The 21,192-nt window shown below is 36.7% G+C and overlaps 1 protein-coding gene across 3 annotated transcripts in view; it reads right to left on the bottom strand.

The window, feature by feature from the left end:
• Positions 1 to 21,192, bottom strand: part of LOC137008873 (hormonally up-regulated neu tumor-associated kinase-like) — a 44,069-nt gene that overhangs the window by 18,904 nt on the left and 3,973 nt on the right. Inside the window, exons 2-5 of one of the 3 annotated variants that reach the window (XR_010892817.1) lie at positions 21,017 to 21,101; positions 18,114 to 18,133; positions 11,652 to 11,787; positions 9,815 to 11,527 (exon numbers count right to left, since the gene is read on the bottom strand). Coding sequence is in view for 2 of the 3 variants with exons in the window: in XM_067370624.1 (XP_067226725.1) it covers positions 9,944 to 9,961; positions 11,350 to 11,527; positions 11,652 to 11,719 (264 nt within the window). In the remaining variant the exon portion in view is untranslated. Of the gene's footprint in view, positions 1 to 9,814; positions 11,528 to 11,651; positions 11,788 to 18,113; positions 18,134 to 21,016; positions 21,102 to 21,192 lie in introns of those variants that run through there. The other 2 variants (XM_067370624.1, XM_067370625.1) reach the window with 2 other exon arrangements.

Here is a 21,192-nt window from a genome sequence, read left to right as displayed (position 1 = left end):
CAAACTTCCCAGCAAAAATCCAGTATCAAACCTCCTGTGTTCAAAAGATCCTGTCTGTGTCACTCTTCAAATCTCTTGAGCTTCATGTCTTCCCTATTAGTGTATATATTCAGATAGATATATAGTCAGTGAATTGTAGACTGTTTTTTAACAATACCCTGGCAACCACCCAAACCACACGAATGCCCTGTAATTAGCTAGAATTTGTTCAGAATACCTTAGCAACCACATAGTAATACCCTGGCAACAACCCACAACACTATAGCAATGCCCTAGCAACCACCAAGGTTATTACTGTTAAAAAAGGCTAATAAAATAACTTTAAAAAATTAAACAAATTTACACAGTAAAATACAGTTTTCCATTAACACAGTAATATACCGTAAAATCAATGCATTCTGGGTAATATTATAGCCTATAGGTAATATTATAGCCTATATATAACCTATAGGCTACTTTCTAGAAAATGACAGATATTACCTAGAATGCATTGTTTTTATAGTATATTACTGTGTTAATGGAAAACTGTATTTTACTGTGTAAATTTGTTTAATTTTTTAAAGTTATTTTATTAGCCTTTTTTAACAGGGTAATATTATGTCATTTTCAACATTCTGGGTAATATTATGTCATTTTCGAGAAAGTAGCCTACAGGCCTCAATATTAGTATTAGAATGCGTTGTTTTTACAGTATGTAACTGTTTCAATAAAATGTTGTTTTTTTTTGTCATTTTTTAAGATTGTACTATTAAAAACATTTTAGATAATTGAAATAAAGCTGAAATAAAATAAAATATATTAGATGAAAAACTTTAAAATTATAATTGTTGCCTTGCCTTGTTGCTACTGTAACTAAATAAGTTTAAATTGAAGCTCTAAAATTAATAACTGGAAGTAAATAAAAGCTAAAACTGAAATAAAAACAAAAACTAATAAACTGTCAAAAGCACATAAAATTACTAAAACTTACATTAAAATGAAAACTGAAAATATACAAATAAAAGTTCATTCAAAATTCAATTAATATCCAATTCATAAAAAACTATATAGGTGCTGTTCATATAATTAGAATATCATCAAAAAGTTTATTTATTTCACTAATTCCACTCAAAAAGTGAAACTTGTATATTATATTCATTCATTACACACAGAGTGATATTTCAAATGTTTATTTCTTTTAATTTTGATGATTATAACTGAAAACTAAGGAAAATCCCAAATTCAGCATCTCAGAAAATTAGAATATTGTGAAAAGGTTCAATATTGAAGACACCTGGTGCCACACACTCTTATCAGCTAATTAACTCAAAACACCTGCAAAGACCTTTAAATGGTCTCTCAGTCTAGTTCTGTAGGCTACACAATCATGGGGAAGACTGCTGACTTGACAGTTGTCCAAAAGACGACCATTGACACCTTGCACAAGGAGGGCAAGACACAAAAGGTCATTGCAAAAGAGGCTGGCTGTTCACAGAGCTCTGTGTCCAAGCACATTAATAGAGAGGCGAAGGGAAGGAAAAGATGTGATAGAAAAAAAAGTGTACAAGCAATAGGGATAACCGCACCCTGGAGAGGATTGTGAAACAAAACCCATTCAAAAATGTGGGGAAGATTCACAAAGAGTGGACTGCAGCTGGAGTCAGTGCTTCAAGAACCACTACGCACAGACGTATGCAAGACATGGGTTTCAGCTGCTGCATTCCTTGTGTCAAGCCACTCTTGAACAACAGACAGCGTCTGAAGCGTCTAAAGACAAAAAGGACTGGACTGCTGCTGAGTGGTCCAAAGTTATGTTCTCTGATGAAAGTCAATTTTGCATTTCCTTTGGAAATCAGGGTCCCAGAGTCTGGAGGAAGAGAGGAGAGGCACATAATCCACATTGCTTGAGGTCCAATGTAAAGTTTCCACAGTCAGTGATGGTTTGGGGTGCCATGTCATCTGCTGGTGTTGGTCCACTGTTTTCTGAGGTCCAAGGTCAACGCAGCCGTATACCAGGAAGTTTTAGAGCACTTCATGCTTCCTGCTGCTGACCAACTTTATGGAGATGCAGATTTCATTTTCCAACAGGACTTGGCACCTGCACACAGTGTCAAAGCTTCCAGTACCTGGTCTAAGGACCATGGTATCCCTGTTCTTAATTGGCCAGCAAACTCGCCTGACCTTAGAAAATCTATGGGGTATTGTGAAGAGGAAGATGTGATATGCCAGACCCGACAATGCAGAAGAGCTGAAGGCCACTATCAGAGCAACCTGGGCTCTCGTAACACCTGAGCAGTGCCACAGACTGATCGACTCCATGCCACGCCGCATTGCTGCAGTAATTCAGGCAAAAGGAGCCTCAACTAAGTATTGAGTGCTGCACATGCTCATACTTTTCATGTTCATACTTTTCAGTTGGCCAAGATTTCTAAAAATCCTTTCTTTGTATTGGTCTGAAGTAATATTCAAATTTTCTGAGATATTGAATTTGGGATTTTCCTTAGTTGTCAGTTATAATCATCAAAATTAAAAGAAATAAACATTTGAAATATATCAGTCTGTGTGTAATGAATGAATATAATATACAAGTTTCACTTTTAGAATGGAATTAGTGAAATAAATCAACTTTTTGATGATATTCTAATTATATGACCAGCACCTGTATAAACAACACAAAAAATAACACTGGCCTCATTGCAACACCTTGGTAACACCCAGAAAGGCCGTAGCTACCACTCAGAAATCCTTAGCAACACCCTGGTAACCACTCAAAACACCTTAGCAACCTCATAGCAACACCCTCATGATTCATTTTCAGACCTGAGATCTACCTGGAATTTAAACCCACGCATATAATGTGTATCAACACTATTCTTTTTCATGTTTGTTTGTTCTTAGTACACAAGTTGAAATAAGTCTGAATAAAAAAAAGAGACTATATTTGACACAAATAATCCTATACAGCACTAACACTCACAGACCTCTGTTTTCCACTCACACATACTGCATACGTCTGATTTTTCCCAACATTAGTGGCTGTGTTTTTGCCAGTCAGCCCATTAGCGGGATAATGAGAGGAAGAGAGCTGGCTCTGTGCTGCTCGTTTCGTAATGCTGCATCTGTGACTCATAGCTCAAACACTACAAACACACATACAAAACTCATACTCCAGCATCATACTTCCATCAGTCTGTTTGACAAGCCTGACACCACTTGTTTATGTCTACAAACAGGAATTAATATCATGCAATAAAAAATATGACGAGGGAGATGTCAGAGTGAAAGATTTGGATGGATGAAGCATTTTTTTCTCCTCATCAGAAGTCAAGGGTCAGTTTCCCGATAGAAACTTTTAAGTCCTATCTTGATGTCTACTGTTTAATGTGATGGGTTCTGCGCTCATACACATGTGTGTATGCTCCCACATTCACTCCTCACACTGTCTTATCACTAAAAATTAGTCTGAAAGCAGTGCCTGCCAAATATCTTTATGGTAATGAGCAGTATTGAGGTTGGTTCTGACCCACTCCCAGGAAGCCTAGATATCAGTATGGCTCAGATGGAGCTCTCTTGGGCTTCTGCGGCGCTGAGCTCACGGCGTGGAGCTGATAACCAGGCAGAAAGGCAGACTGGAGTCCGCCGGGTGTCCGCCAAGCCGGAGAGAAGCCCATATCACAGCAGTGATAGAGAGGACATGATGACTGCCTCTAATGCAATATGTCTCAAACTCCTACGTTATGATACTGCACATGACTGCCTCCCTATTCTCACACACAAACACACATGGCTTTCTCTTTATTTTCTATAGATTTCCATCCACATGGCCTTATACATGAAGTCCCTCCTTTAAACTGCTTCCCTCCATGCTCTACACAGTCTTAAAATGACACATTTTAATTAAAATGAGTCTTAAAGCTCAATGTCATATTACAAACCTATAGTTTTGGGGTCTAGTTTGTGAGAGAAGAGAATGAATTGTTTGTTTGTAAATTATTGTAAATAATTGTTCTTGAATTAATTGGTGTTGAATGAACTGATGGTGAAAGTATCATTCATAAATGAATTGTTTGTAAATGAATTGCTTCTAAATTAATCAGTAAATTAAGTTGTAAATGAATCAATAAATGAATCATTTGTAAATTAATTGATCTTTTGATTCAAATCTTTTCATGAATCAGATGATGCATCTCCCAAATAAGATCTAGGCTGCGTTTCCCAAATGCGTCATCCTAATTAGACCTAATAAGGGTTACAATGTTTTTGGAAAATGCAGCAAAAAATATTTGGATTGGAATATATCACACAATACTGTCATGCTGCTTTTATGTCATTTTTAAAGGGGCCCTTGATTATTATTTTGCTTTTTTAACTTTAGTTAGTGTGTAATGTTGCTGTTTGAGCATAAACAACATCTGCGAAATTACGACGCTTAATTTTCAATGCAAAGGGAGAGATTTTCTTTGTCAGAAATGGCTTTTTAGGGTCTACAACAAACAGCTGGTAGGGGCTACAAGCTTCTTTCCAGTTTAGTGACATCACTAACCCCAAAATGTACAGAAAACCGGGAACACGCAACGGTGAGGCCATGTTGGGCTGCTTTAGAGAAGAGGAAGAGTTGTTGTAGTAGAGTGTTGTTATCATGCTTCACAAATGAGGGTCAATTCAACGCTGGATTTGCACAAAAAGTTAACATGACGGCACATGTTAGTTGATGAATTGAATCAACTCCACAGCAACTACATACATTTATCCACTAACCGTTCAGAAATGTCCGGATGCATTCTAAAGGTTATAACTTCTTCCTGAGTCTCTCCATCAGTGTCCGACTCCGGTTTGAACAATGTAAGGCTGAACACCGTTACTGACAATCATCATTTTGGCTGCGGGAGATTCTCCAGCTTTGTTGTTGTTGAGCAACCAAAGCGTGAGCTGTTAAAGCTCCGCCCTCTTCTGGAAAGGGGTCCGGGAGCAGCAGCTCATTTGCGTTTAAAGGGACACACACAAAAACGCTGTGTTTTAGCTCACACTCGAATGAAAATGAAAATGAAAGCTTCAGTCCATTCACAGTAACTGCATGTATTGTTTGATGTACTGTTCCTTTAAAACTCCATTTAAAGTGGTCAGATCTGAATCTTTGGCATATAGCTCTTGCCTATGAACTGCAATATTTGTAAATCTTTGGGAATGGATTGAGGGTCAGAGCAGAGACTGAACCCCCAGAACTGCCACTTCAAAATCCTTCATCACTCTGTCAGATGGGGTTGGTCTAATGCGCTCTAATGTCTTCCAAAAGGATGTTACTACAGGAAGGAACACGAGGAGAGAGAAGTGGTCCCTGGGGGGTGTGCGAGTGTGTGTGTGTGTGTGTGTGCGTGTGTGAACCCTAAACGTGCGCATCAAAGTGGGCAATGGTTCAAGGAGATGTTGCAGCGGCAAAGTCTATCAATCAATAATGTACTTCATTACACACCACACACACACACTTACCAATCATACAATACAATAGTACAAAAGACATACAATATTGTTCAAAAGTCTAAGGTCATTAAGATTTTTAATGTTTTTAAAAGAAAAATTTGATTTAAAAAAATACAGTCATTTTGAACATTAGTGTGCCATAAACTTTTGTTTTACATAAAGGTGGTTTTGTCAGATTTCGCTAACTTTCTTGCTTAAGTACAGCTAATTAAACCCACACAACATTTAGGTGTGGAATAACTGAGGATTGAGGGTCATTAAAACACAATCACTGTCCTTTTTTCATTCATGCTCTCCAGTATTTCATTATCTACATCTGTTCTTACCATGGAACGCAAGTGACCCTTAAAAGCTAAATTACTAGATCTTTTTCTTCCTTCGAACATATTTGTTACTATTTTGTTTAGTTGACGCCATTTACGTTTTTATCTTTGTTTATTGTCCGTCTAGCACAGTGTTACGCATGTGTCTGCTTCTCAAGAGTCCAGCTGCAGGCGTTCTATGATACTTCCCATGTTCACAAAAGCTCTAACACTCTCTCTATGGAACTGAAGTTCATTATATAGGTATTTAAGCTCTGTTGTACAGAGATGAGGTGAGCGATGACTGATGATTGAGACGTTTAATTTTAACGCCACCACTTTGGGATAGTCAAGACTGAGTGATTCATGTATAATGAGTCTCTCTTCACTCCCTCACATACACATGCACTCAACATAGTCAGACAGACACTCGGATACATATAAACACCTTATACATTTTCCGATTCCTCCCCATGGTCCTTTCATCCTTCTCTCACTCTGTAAACATGACAGAATTTAGCTGATGAACGAAGTTGAACTCATACAGTGTGGAGTAACATTCATGCTAATGACATTCCTGTACACATTCACACACCTAGATAGTTGCTGTTGTCTCTTAAAGGAACAGTTCACACTAAAAAGGAAATGTTGTCATTTACTCACCCTGCTGTCGTTCCTAACCCACTTGACTTTCTATCTTTTGCAAAACAAGATATTTTGTAGACTGTCCAGGCTGCTTTTTTCATTAACTTTTTTTTTAATGGGAAAAAGCACCATAAAAGTAACATAAGTTGTAGGTAAAACTCTTCAAAATCAATTATACATTTGTGTGAGCAAAAGGGCGAAACTGTCATCGTTATCAAAGTCCCTTTAAGACAAGTCATTTCACTCGGCGGCCATCTTTGATACGCCTCTCGGGCATCCTGTGCATCATGCAATCTCTTTGAATGGGGAAACATCAAATTCTCCACAACTGTTCGCCAACCTTACGATTAAATTTCATATTTGAAATTACTAATGAAATCTAACAATAACCGGCTCATAAATTTAGTTTCTAAACGCTCGAATCATGACAAAAAAAAACTTTTTTTCAGGCTGGATCAAGCTAATGCGCATGCGCAGACCTAAATGCGCGTCTCTTCGGAGGCGCGCGTCTAACTGTTTCTATAGAAACCGGTGATTCTAACGGCCGCTGAAGTGACGCGATGACTTTACCACTCGGCGATTGGCTCTTATTTAGAAGGCGGGACTTATTCTGCCATATTGCGCGTTACACTTTCTCCCATTCAAAACAATACGAGTGACACGTCTTGTGTTATTCTGTAGTCTTTGTCGTTATTCACAATAAATCTGCTGCTATAGCTCTAAAATTTTATTTGCTTTTGTGTTTGATTCAAACATGAGTACATGTTTGTCTACACACGACTTGCACCATGTTTGAAGTCAATGACTTCAATGCTGATTTGTAAAAAGACATGCAAGAACCAATGACACGATGTTAAACTTGATTGAATTGAACTCAAGCTCAAAGTAGATTGGAGAGCAACAACATGCTTCAAATATAAGCTATGCACCTTGAAATGAATCCACCAAAAAAACATTCAAATAACTTGCCAAAACGTGAATTTTTCCCCTTAAACATCCCTCTAGTTTCTCTTCAGCATAACCTCAGTATCCGCGAGGCACTCCCGCCAAATATTTTGATAACTGTCAGTGAATAACTTGTGCAGTAAATCTGCATCATGGCCAGATTTCAAACTTAGTTTATCTGATTCATCCACACATTCACTCACAGTGCAGCCGGTCAGAGTTTTTCCAAACAAGCACAAAAATGCTTGATGTCTCCAAAATGCATCAAGTCTTCCCGACAACATGGTGGACAGAGTTCAGGCCGAGAGTCTGTGGCGGAAAGAAAACAAGTTGAGTGTTTGAGCTACACTTCTTAGGAAACCTCCTTGGGTCAAAGGTCAAACTATCTCTCAGAGCATGTCTATTTCCATCCCTTTGCATCTTTTGCCTTGTTCCTCTTTGTTGCTCATGTTTGTCTTGAAATAATGAAATATTATCTATTTTAATCTAATTGAACTGCCTCATAGATTTGTATAGATGGGTTTGGCGCCCAAGACCTGTTTGACACGAAAGAGAAGTGTTTGAAAGGAAATAAGGAGTGTTATACAGTTGGAGTGGATGTGGTGTGTGTGTCTGCATGCACGTGTATTTGTGTAAGAAAGCTTTCAATCTATCATTTTGCTGACAGTTTGATGGTTCTTATCTCTTTTCCTCGTGATTAAAGATAATAAACGTATATATGTGCTTCCCTTGTGTCTTTTTTCCTTATACAGTCTTTCATTCATCTATCTCATCTACACACACACAGGTGTCTGAGAGGGATAATGCATATGTGTGCAGTCTCTCATTCATACACAGCTGCGCAGATAACTTTTAACCCACACTCTACAGACATACACATTCAGCATGATGGATCAGTTATCAGAGACATTGGCTATGAAAGTGCAGTTCTCCTCATTTAAAAGGAGAAAAGCAACTTAAACATGAGAGAGGAGGTAAATAATACGAGGAGATGGTGGACAGGATGAATGCTTAAGCAAGCGAAAAAGATATTATGACTACAGATCTGGCTTTGATTGAAACTAAATTGGAAATTCCAACTTTTACAATCATCTTTTCCCATTCATTGCTTTCTAAACATCTTGTTCTCATTGAGAAAGAGTTTCTAAGGGAAGTAGAGAACATGAATCATTTGTTTAGCCTATTTTAGCCACCTAAAACAAAACCTCTGCTAGGGAAGCTCTCTTGTAACAGAGAAGAGAGAGAAAATGGCATTGTATCAAAGCCTGTAAAAAGAGAGTGCTGTTTTCCCATCTCCTAATAGCATTTACACAGGTGCATTAATCCAGCACAAAGATAAAACAAAACAGTTATTCAAACTTAGTCATTTAACATGATACTGTAGAACAGCTCATATACTTATGCTGTAATGCAAACATTTGTATTTGTTCATTGCTTAAAGGGTTAGTTCACCGAAAATTGAAAATTCTGTCATTTATTACTCGCCCTCATGTCGTTCTACACCTGTAAGACCTTCGTTCATCTTCAGAACACAAATTAAGATATTTTTGATAAAATCCGATGGCTTAGTGAGGCCTGCATTGACAGCAAGACAATTAACACTTTCAGTGCCCAGAAAGCTACTAAAGACATATTTAAAACAGTTCATGTGACTACAATGGTTCAACCTTAATGGTATGAAGCGACGAGAATATTTTTTGTGCACCAAAAAAACTAAATGATGACTTTATTCAACAATATAGTGATGGCCGATTTCAAAACACTGCTTCATGAAAAGGTTAGTTCACCCAAAAATGAAAATTATGTCATTCATTACTTACTCTCATGCCGTTTGACACCCGTAAGACCTTCGTTAATCTTCGGAACACAAATTAAGATATTTTTGTTGAAATCCGATGGCTCCGTGAGGCCTCCATAGGGAGCAATGACACTTCCTCCCTCAAGATCCATAAAGGTACTAAAAACATATTTAAATCGGTTCATGTGAGTACAGTGGTTCAATATTAATATTATAAAGCAACGAGAATATTTTTGGAGCACCAAAAAAAAATAAATGAATAACGACTTTATTTAGTGATGGCCGATTTCAAAACACTGCTTCATGAAGCATTGGAGCATAAATGAATCAGTGTATCGAATCATGATTCAGATCGTGTGTAAAACTGCCAACGGCTGAAATCACGTGACTTTGGCGCTCCGAACAGCAGATTTGATATACTGATTCATTTGTGCTCCATATCTTCCTGAAGCAGTTTTTTGAAATCTAAAATTTAAAAGAAATTTAAAACATAATGTAATGAGGTTAGTAGATGTGGGAAGAAGGAGGCGGGAACTGGCGAACATTCAACAAAAACTTTAATTCAAAATAAAAAAAGAACAAAACGAAAGTAATGCCGGCAGACCCTCGCGGACGTCTGCCGGCGACACAAACATAATAAACCATAAAATAAAGTCCAGGCCTGGTCCTCTCTCGTCCTCCACGGTCGTCGCTCCTCCTTTTATGCTCCCGGAGCTCCTCCGTGAGAGACTCAAGGCCGGTGTGCCTCCCAGGTGATGCTTGTTATCACTTGCGTCACCGGCCTCGCGCCGTTCCCTCACGGCTCTCGCCCGCCCTGGTCGCCACACATAAGTTGAAATGTAAAACATTATTTCAGACTATTAAAAGTTATGATATTGATTTATATATAATATAATATAAAAAAATAATAAATAAAATGTTTAAAGATGCCCTAGAATTAAATATTGAATTTACCTTGGCATAGTTGAATAACAAGAGTTCAGTACATGGAAATGACATACAGTGAGTCTCAAACTCCATTATTTCCTCCTTCTTATGTAAATCTCATTTGATTAAAAGACCTCAGAAGAACAGGCGAATCTCAACATAACACTGACTGTTACGTAACAGTCAGGATCATTAATATGTATGACCCCAATATTTGCATATGCCAGCCCATGTTCAAGGCATTAGACAAGGGCAGCCAGTATTAACGTCTGGATCTGTGCACAGCTGAATCATCAGACTAGGTAAGCAAGCAAGAACAACAGTGAAAAGTGGCAGATGGAGCAATAATAACTGACATGATCCATGATAACATGATATTTTTAGTGATATTTGTGAATTGTCTTTCTAAATGTTTCGTTAGCATGTTGCTAATGTAACGTTACTGTTAAATGTGGCTAAAGTTACTATAGTTTATTACTGTATTCATGGAGACAAGAGCGTCACTATTTTCATTTTTAAACACTTGCAGTCTGTATAATTAATAAACACAACTTCATTCTTTATAAATCTCTCCAACAGTGTGTAATGTTAGCTTTAGCCACGGAGCACTATCAAACTCATTCAGAATCAAATGTAATACATCCAAATAAATACTATACTTACATGATCCAATGTATGCATGCAGCATGCATGAAGAACATCTTGTAAAGATCCATTTTGAGGGTTATATTAGCTGTGTAAACTGTGTTTATGCTATTCAAGGCAAGCGCGAGCTCCGGGGGAGGGGAGCACGAGAATTAAAGGGGCCGCAACCTATATATCGGTGCATAGTTAATGATGCCCCAAAATAGGCAGTTAAAAAATGAATTAAAAAAAATCTATGTGGTATTTTGAGCTGAAACTTCACAGACACATTCAGGGGACACCTTAGACTTATATTACATCTTTTAAAAAGACGTTCTAGGGCACCTTTAAGGTCGAACCACTGTAGTCACATGGACTATTTTAATGATATCTTTAGTACCTTTCAGAACCTTCAATGACGGTAATTACGTTGCTTTCTATTGGGGATAAAAAATAAAAAAAAACTCTTGGATTTCATCAAAAATATCTTAATTTGTGTTCCAAAGATGAACCAAAGTCTTACGGGTTTGGAACGACATGAGGGTGAGTAATTAAAGACAGAAATGTTATTTTTGGGTGAACTAACACTTAAAAAAAAAATCTTACTGACCCCAAACTTTGAAATGTTTTGTCTTCATATATCATTTTTACCTTCATGGTCTTCACAACTTTCTGATGCCTGTTGAGTTTTTTCAGCAGTAGATGGTAGCAAGCTAAGATGGCAGACGGCTTGTTACTGATGACAGTGTGGATGATATCAGAAAGACCGTAGCCTAGAGATTCAGTCATGTAGTTTAGCACAGCTGAATTTAGATCCTCAGGACGCAGCCTAAAGAAGCAACATGTATATACACATAAGGAAATGTTGAATGGATATTTTAAGATATCTGTGTTTTTTTCTGCATCTCTGTTTGTTTAGGTAACTTTAGCATTAGATTTCATTTTGCAGGTACCTGTTTTTATTAGTTACAGTATGGAGGGGTCTCTTGGCATAACCCTCATTTAACCATTTATCCTCCATTGCTGCTTTTACTGTTGGCCTTTTTGCTGGTTCTGGCTCCAGCAGAGACAAAACAAACTGTACAGCCGCTAGAAAGACAAAAAAGAGAGAGAACACTGACATCTTGACACTGCTAAAGGAGTTTTAAAACTATATATATATATATATATGTGTGTGTGTGTGTGTGTGTGTGTGTGTGTGTGTGTGTGTGTGTGTGTGTGTGTGTGTTTGTGTGTGTGTGTATAAACATTTTATTTAATAATTATTTATATTATATATAACACAATGTACATCTTATTTTCCAAAATTTAAAATTTTAAAATTATTAGCATTGAAATGCATTTATAAAGTATATCAATATATTAACTAAATACTCTTAATAGTTTTTAAATAATATTTTAAATAATAAAAAAATTATAATTGTGTATTTATAAATAAATTATACACACAAATATAAAGTGATGTAATACAATGTTGTGATGCCTAAGCAAATGCTTTAAAATACACAGAGAAAGAGAAAGAGAGAGTGCTGAGGGTTGCTGAACTCATCCAGTCACCCACGCATTGTAACAGGATATGGAACTCAAGAGGAGAAATATAACTCTCATGTGAATGAGTGTGACGATTAATCTCTGCTGGGGTCAGTCACATATTTGACAGATTTTTATTGGTTATGGTTTTGAGTTTTAATAACATCCTCAGATCTAAGAGGTGAATTGTCATCTGACCGTTACGTTCGTTATGCTCAGAATCGTTATGGTTTCTAATGAGGGCTGCCATGACAATGATGAAGGATTCTTTTCTAAGAATTCTTTTCCTAAAACAGTTCAGCCTTTGGCTGACTCCAGCAGACCAACATTAACACACACACACACACACACACACACACACACACACACACACACACACACACACACACACACACACACACACACACACACACACACACACAAATACAAAACCCATAAACAAACACACAGAGAGAGTATAAAGGTCATAAACTGGAACAGAGACCAAAAATAATCTTTCAGAAATTAACCAAGTATCACCAGCATTCAACATAATTTGAATTATAAATTGTGTGGATGTAAAAAACAAAAACAAAACAAAAGATAAAACTCCAATACACAACCCCCTAAAATCACAACACACTCATGAGCACTTTACCACAGCAGACAGTGACGTATGTGTCTAAGGTCAAACAGTCATTCACCTTCTTATCTGTACTGTCTTACCTCCTCGGTCACTCTCTGAGGGTAATCTGACCACAGATATTTTGGTATTTCCAGTACAAAGAATACAACATCTTGTACAATCCCTGCCAGAGAACACTTACGCTTCATATGCGTGATGATGGTCACTAACTAGCAACTTTAATTTTGTCATGACATTCAAACCATCTAACCTATTTATCTTTAATAGTGACTAAAAACAGAGGTTGCATACTGGGCACGTCCACACTGCTGCTAAATACAGTAATCACTCTTCTTCAGAGTGCTTATTCGCAATCTGTACACATTTTTCACACTACAGTTAACATGGGGTGAACATTAGGATAAAGACCAGGGTTAGCACAGGGTAAACACCACTTTTAACCCTGGGTTTCAAACAGGGTTAACAGTGTGAAACAAGGAGGTGCTAGAATGTTACAGTGAGTTTTTTTAGCAAAAAACAAGCAATCATGAACTGCCTTTGTACAGTCACAGACATTTTCACATTTCCACATCTGCTGTATTAAAGTTATTAACATCATACACTTCTGTTCAAAAGTTTGGGGTCGGTAAGATTTTTTAATATTTTAATATTTAAAAAAGTTTATATACTTCTCTCATGCTCACCAAGGCTACATTTATTTTATCTAAAATACAGTTAAACAGTCATTTTGAGAAATATTATTACAATTTAAAATAATATATATTATTTATATGTACATTTTATAATATATTTTAAAATGTAATTTATTCCTGTGATGCAAAGCTGAATTTTTTAGAATCATTACTCCAGTCTTCAGTGTCACATGATCCTTCAGAAATCATTCTAATATGCTGATTTGCTGCTCAAGAAACATAAATTATTATCATTGTTAAAAAGTTTTGCTGCTTAATATTTTCATGGAAGCATTATGTGATACATTTATTTTAAGGATTCTCTGATGAGTAGAAAAGAACAGCATTTATTTTAAATAAAATACGAAGCAAAAGTCACTTTTTTACTGTTACTTTTTATCAATTTAATGCATCCTTGCTGAATAAAATTAATTTCTTTTAACAAAAAAAAGAGAACAGGTTGTTTAAAAATGTACATTGTGAACGTACATTATCAAAACCTGATTACTCGTGATTAACGACTAACTAGAGATTCACAGATATTGCCCTTTTATGACTGATACAAATTACTTTGTGACACAATAATATCTATATGGTCATTATGAATATGTTGCTAATAATAACACGTTTTATTGTTATTTATGCCATTATATTTATGCAAAGTTATTTTGTGATCTAAATATTAATTACTACATTAATTAATTACTAATTAATTAATTACAAACAAATTATTAAGCTACACATTTAATACTATATCATTGGACAAATCGATTATGGGTTTATCTCTACAACTGACTAACCTGGAACAAGATAACCCAGGATACAATACATTTACCAATTTAGTCAGTGAAAAGCCCAATAGAGTGACAACTACACTGAACAAGCAAACTTACTACTGAAAAATCCAGATACTGGCAGTCAAATCTACACTCTAAAAAAAAGCTGGGTTAAAAACATGTTGAAAATGGACAAACCCAACAATTGGGTTGTTTTAACCCAACGGTTGGGTTAAATGTTTACCCAACCTGCTGGGTAGATTTAATTTACTCAATTACTGTTTAAAAATGACTGTATTGCTGGATTAAAATGAACCCAAAGTATACTGGAAATTAACATTTATTAATATGTGTAATAAATTAACATTTATTAATAAGTTTCATAAATAATTAAAGGTGCCGTAGAACGTCTTTTTAAAAGATGTAATATAAGTCTAAGGTGTCCCCTGAATGTGTCTGTGAAGTTTCAGCTCAAAATACCCCTATAAATTTTTTTTTATTCATTTTTTTAACTGTCTATTTTGGGGCATCATTAAATATGAGCCGATTTAGGCTGCGGCCCCTTTAAATGCTCAAGCTCCCCACCCACGGAGCTCGCGCTTGCCTTAAACAGCATAAACAAAGTTCACACAGCTAATATAACCCTCAAAATGGAGCTTTACAAAGTGTTCATCATGCAGCATGTCTAATCGCGTAAGTACAGTATTTATTTGGATGTTTACATTTGATTCTGAATTAATTTGATAGTCCTAACATTACACACTGTTGGAGAGATTTATAAAGAATGAAGTTGTGTTTATGAATTATACAGACTGCAAGTGTTTAATAATGAAAATAACGAGTCTTGTCTCCGTGAATACAGTAAGAAACGATGGTAACTTTAACCACATTTAACAGTACATTAGCAACATGCTAACGAAACATTTAGAAAGACAATTCACAAATATCACTAAAAATATCATGATATCATGGATCATGTCAGTTATTATTGCTCCATCTGCCATTTTTCGCTGTTGTTCTTGCTGGCTTACCTAGTCTGATGATTCAGCTGTGCACAGATCCAGACGTTAATACTGGCTGCCCTTGTGTAACGCCTTGAACATGGGCTGGCATATACAAATATTGGGATCATACATATTAATTATCCCGACTGTTATGTAACAGTCTGTGTTATGTTGAGATTCACCTGTTCTTCGGAGGTCTTTTAAACAAATGAGGTTTATATAAGAAGGAGGAAACAATGGAGTTTGAGACTCACTGTATGTCATTTCCATGTACTGAACTCTTGTTATTTAACTGTGCCGAGATAAATTCAATTTTTAATTCTAGGGCACCTTTAAACAATAAACATTTATTAAGGAGATGTTTTAGCACTTAAAACACTTATTAATACATACACCTTTTGATTATTATTGTTGTCTCTAGTAATTGTCTGCTTTTTAATTTCCAACCTATTTTGTTTTCATTTTAAGCCAGCCATTTAGTCATTTTTAAACAATAGTTGAGTTGAATAAAACCGCCCAGCATGTTGGGCAAACATTTAACCCAACCGCTGGCTTAAAACAACCCAATCGCTGAGTTTGTCCATTTTCAACCCAACTTGGTTGTTTTTAACCCTGCATTTTTTAGAGTGTAGAGTAAATTTGTTTAGTATCCACAGAACCAAAGATGTCACTCTCTTTTGGCCAGTGACAGGTCACGTGAGGTATGGTAAAAAAACATTTTACACAAACAACCAAAACTTTGCTATGCAAACTGTCTCGAGTTTGGGGAAATCCACATACGCAGAACATTAACTAATACGGTTGTCACGCGCAAAACTTTGCAGTGCATACGTGGCACAAGTACACAGCGCAAGATGTAGTACATTTACAAAACCTGTCCAGCTTTGTTATTTTTTAAGCAGTTGAACTCAGAGGAGAAACACATAAAACACTCCAGCCTGAGTGACAGCAGAGGTCAGGGAGAGCTGTGACATCACTCACAGTTTTAGGGGCCAGACTGACGTCATGGCCTTTCCCCCTCGCTTTTTATCAGTTTATTTATCTCAAGGAGAGGATGAGAGAAAGATAGAGAGGCAGAGAGAAGAAGAGAGAGGTGTTTGTGATGAGAGAGGCTAGTCTTTATAAACACATCTTCTCTGCCTTTCTTGCTCAGTCCAAACACATCCACAGCACCACACCCAAGCACTTCATCTCCATGGAAACCAGCTGACCTCTTCCCCTCCATCCCCACCTGTGCCAGCTCCTCTACCAAGCCTGAACTTCCTGTTAATGGGAATTTAGAAGAAAAGCACAGAGAAGCAGGACAAATGCTTGTGGTGGCAGGTGAGGCGTCATTAAAAACGCGCATGTTCAGTGGCTGTTTTACAAAACAGCCTATGAAATATTTCATCATTGTTCAGTGTTAAAACACTTCTATCCAAGTTTAATATGGCTAGAAAACTATAAGTAAGCAATTTATAGACTTATATCACGAAAAGTGTAAACACTGTGGTGCTATAAAAACATTGCTCTGTTTGTTTGAACATCCCAATCAGACCAACAACAGCAACACTGGCTCAACCAATGGAGTGAGTTTGGGGCGGTACCATTTGTTTGGACAACCAATGGCAGAAACATGTTTCGATAGTGACTTAATTAGAGCAAATTTATTTTATTATATTTAAAAAACTTTTTTTGTAAAAATGTAAATATTTTGGGATTAAATTAAGAAGCTGGTTTCTATGCAAATGACTGAACTACAATTAAGTGAACAAGCATTTATCGGCTGACTTGTGAACTTAGAGGTTAGCGGTATGTTGATGGTCGTGTGTGATTTAGCTGGTAAGAATGGATGATGTAAACACATGGAAGTTCCCAGATCTGTGTTTACGGCTGATACAGAGTCTGTTCTCTCACACACACACATATACACACACACACACACACACACACACACACACACACACACACACACACACACACACACACAGAGAGAGAGAGACCCTATGTCTGCTCTCTTTTTATGGCTTAGTGCTGAAACACCAGACACTCTAGTGTGCATAAATCTACTGACTTTAAATCACTTGTAGAAAATAAACTAGTGCATAGAGCAGGTGTGTGTCTTTCTCTTTGACTGTGGTTGTGTCTCTTTCTTTTTTATCTCAGTTTGTCCAGCTCAGATGGTTCTCTTTTCTGCATTGCCAGATGTGATAAAGATGCAGAGATCTGAGAAGTCTCGCTCTCTATGAGTTTACGGCACAATTGTTCACAAAGCTGGGAAGTTTTTCTATAAATTGCTTCTTTATTTACAACAAGGTATCGAAACGTCAGATTTTGGCTGACTTATATTGTATATATTTGCACAAAATCAAAAAGTAAAATGTAGTAGGAAGTTATCAAAGTTAAAAAAAATTTAAACCGAAATATAAATAAAAAGAAAAATGTGTTGTTGTAATGCTGAGGTTTATTATTTGCTTAGAAAAATTGCTAAAAAAATCCAATTCAGATTGAGGAAAAACATGGCCTAGAAAAAAAAATAAAAATAAATAAAATAAAAAAAAATAAAAAAGTTATTAAAAAGTAATGAATTACAATATTGCGTTACTCCTTTAAAAAGTAACTAATTGCATTACTTAGTTACTTTTTAAGAAAAGTAATGTGTTACGTTACTTTTGTGTTACTTTTTCTCACCTGGGCTGGGCTTGTTTTTTTTACAATTAAAGTTCTATTTGTGGGCAAATGTAAAGGCTCTTTCACACCAAAATAAATAATAAGACTGAAGGACATACAAATTCAAGTGTGTAAAGTAGAGGGCGCAGCTCAAACAAACCTTTCAGCTGTGCTGCCGTTCTGGAATACAGAAGAATATGCAGAGGAAGAAAGTTTAACACTTACTTCACCAATAAAAACAAAAAATCAGTTGATCTAGAACTACAATAACCATCATTTTTACACACAACGTCTATGCAGGAATGCTGCCTTCGCACACAGTAAAATCCCCAGAGTTAAATCAACTCTGCTTAGAGAACATATGGTCCCTCTCTAAATAGTGTTAAAATAACACTGAAGCAGAGTTAAAGTTAATGAGATAATGAAGCAATTAATAAGGCTGACTGAAGTCAGTTACAGTTCTTGTGTTTCTTATTTCTTCAGTGATTCTGCTTGTTAACAACAGGTGTTCATCACTAATGCACAATCATCACTTCATTAATTGTTTATTTATCTCATTAACTTTAACTCTGCTTCAGTGTTATTTTAACACTATTTAGAGAGGGACGGGACCATGTGTACTCTGAGCAGAGTTGATTTAACTGTGCATGCTCTCGGAATTATTGTAAAATATGAGTTTCCTAGGTAAAAGCTGCACATGAAAAATTTGAATGCGCTGAGCTCATAATCACGACTTCAGAAAGGGGAATTATCAAATTACCGATAGCGCGTGAAGACGTCATTACTCCTAAGCTGTCAGTCAATAAATGTGAAAACAAAGTAACTTGTGTTACTTATTTGAAAAAGTAACTCAGATATTTTGTTGTAAATTTAAAAGTAATGCATTACTTTACTAGTAATCTGATTACATAACTCGAGTTACTTAGAGTAATGCGTAACTCCCAACACTGCACAAAAGTACAGTCACTGCACAATATATATCTGATCATTTTAACTTCATGTTAGTGGACGACCTTCACCTACTTGATCTAAAGATGTGAAACTGCTCTCCTGTTATGGTGGCCTAAGGAAGACCTGATTACTGGAAGTGGTTTTATGTGCATTACTTCATTTATTTACCTGAAAGCCCTTGAGATAAAGCTGTAAAAACAAGACCAAAAGCATTTTCATCTGTAAAGAAGAGAATATCCGAGATGGCTGCTTCCCAACGCGTATCATCATTACCCAGAATGCATTACTGTAGCTCAACAATCCCAGTGTTTGGTTCCTGTGATTTCTGCCCAATGTAAACATGGAGAGGAGGTCATGCTCCACCCCTCCTTGTTTACAAATCACCCTCATTACCTCAGCAACACATCCAACCGCACAAACAATGTTTAATATGACATGACGTTTCAGCGTCTCTGTCTTCAAACTAGACAAAGAGTCGCCCAGATGCATTTGATTTTACTTTTACAAGGGTTCTAAAGGGATCCAGAACTCACATCCTCCTGCAAGCGTACGCCGTCCAATGCCCCTCATCTAACCCCAAACACTTTCCAACCAAACCGGCCCTTTCTTGACCTCTGACCCGCATTCTGAGCGATCCTCTTTACTAGCACAATATGCAAATGGCGCATCATGCTGGTATTAAGCCTTGTTTATGCTGTTTGGCAGAGGAGATAACAGTGATAGCACTTCCTTTTTCTGACCTCCAGAGCGGTAAACAAGAATGATGGTTCTGGAACTGACTGGAGTAAAAGCCGTGGTTATTTTTTATTCCCATCCAAAAGATGAGCGGATAGGAGAACAGAAGATCCGAGAGGATCTTGGTGGTCGGGGCCGGGCAGGGCTCACGGAGGAGCAAGGGAGTGATGGAGAATGTGTTTACTCTGCCTGTTCTGTCTGTTTATGTATCTTCTATCTTAATGAACAGTGCATTATTTCTCTCAGGAAGAGAATTTCAATGATGCTAAGGTCTATTTTATAGTCTATAAACACACTTAAGTCTCTGAAGTTGCAGTGCGGCAGGGGGCGCGGCAGACATCGCTTGTGGTCTGACACTGCTGTAACCTGCTTTAAATCTCAGGCTTTATAGTAAACAGCTCTGGACATCTCTACAGGGCTTTCCACACACAATTTATTTTATTTACTTCAGTATATTTCTGCCAGAGAGGCCCTTGAGATTTCACAAAGCCTATCTGGTAACCAAGGAGGAACCAAACAACAGCACTGAATCACTCTGAAGCTATTGTGCTGTTTTGCTTGGAAAAAATCCAGTTTGGACTTAGAGTCAAGGGTCTTAGAGTTCAAGCGAGCCCAAATTAGTAAAATCAGAATGGCTCGGTAAACACGTTGGAACGAAAAAAATGCAACAGATGAAAGTAAATATATAAATATATATATAAATTAGGACTATTTATCTGAGGTTGGTTCAGCGTGTAATCTAGGTGTCATTAAAAGCACAGACTATCCATTTAGACAGCTGAAAACCCTCAGTTATATCCTTTTCACTTAGTCATGCCAGAGTGGCTACTTCAATTCTCCGGTCACCTTTCCAGAAACCGCAAAAAAACGCTAACAATGCATTCTGTCCAGATGTGTCCACTTCAGACAAAAGCTGCTGACCCCCTTAAACCTGGACCTGAGACAGGACAAAATAAACACAGCCGTGGAAAGCTGTGAATAATATCTCCGAAAAAAGGGTGTCGGACAGACACAATGCAATTCTGGGCTATTCTTTCTGGCTTACAGACAGATGTCCAATGTACAATTGTCACTAAGTATAGAGAAGACAGTAAGAGAGGGAAAGTGTTTATGTGTCAAGTAATTATTTTGGATTAATTGGTTCAACATGTTGAGAGGAATTCACATATGTTGGGGTGCAAACTCCTGCTTCTTTCATTTGCTTCTCTATGTCTATCACTCAGTATGGTTCAACAACATCAGATTTAAAAAAAAAATGTCAAATCATATTTTATATGTCATCCATATATTAAATGCAGCAACTATTTTTTAGAGTTATTATAAAAACAGCGTGACAAAGAAAATAAACTCAGAAACTTCAAAAACTATAAAACTCACCTGTTTCTTTGTGGTGGTCATGTTGAATTCATAGCAGGTGAAATGGATAGAGGACCTTTAGAGTGAAGGCTGACTTTGATATTGCCTGATAGAAAAGAAAAATTTATATTTAGTCAAAATATGCTGACAAACCATAAAAGCTTATTTAAAAATGTTATTAAAAATCTCTTTGTTTT

Source organism: Chanodichthys erythropterus, chromosome 20, assembly GCF_024489055.1.
Source record: "Chanodichthys erythropterus isolate Z2021 chromosome 20, ASM2448905v1, whole genome shotgun sequence".
Lineage (NCBI taxonomy): Eukaryota > Metazoa > Chordata > Actinopteri > Cypriniformes > Xenocyprididae > Chanodichthys > Chanodichthys erythropterus.
Note: the sequence above shows the minus strand (reverse complement) of the source record. Positions and strands in the feature narration are given on the sequence as shown.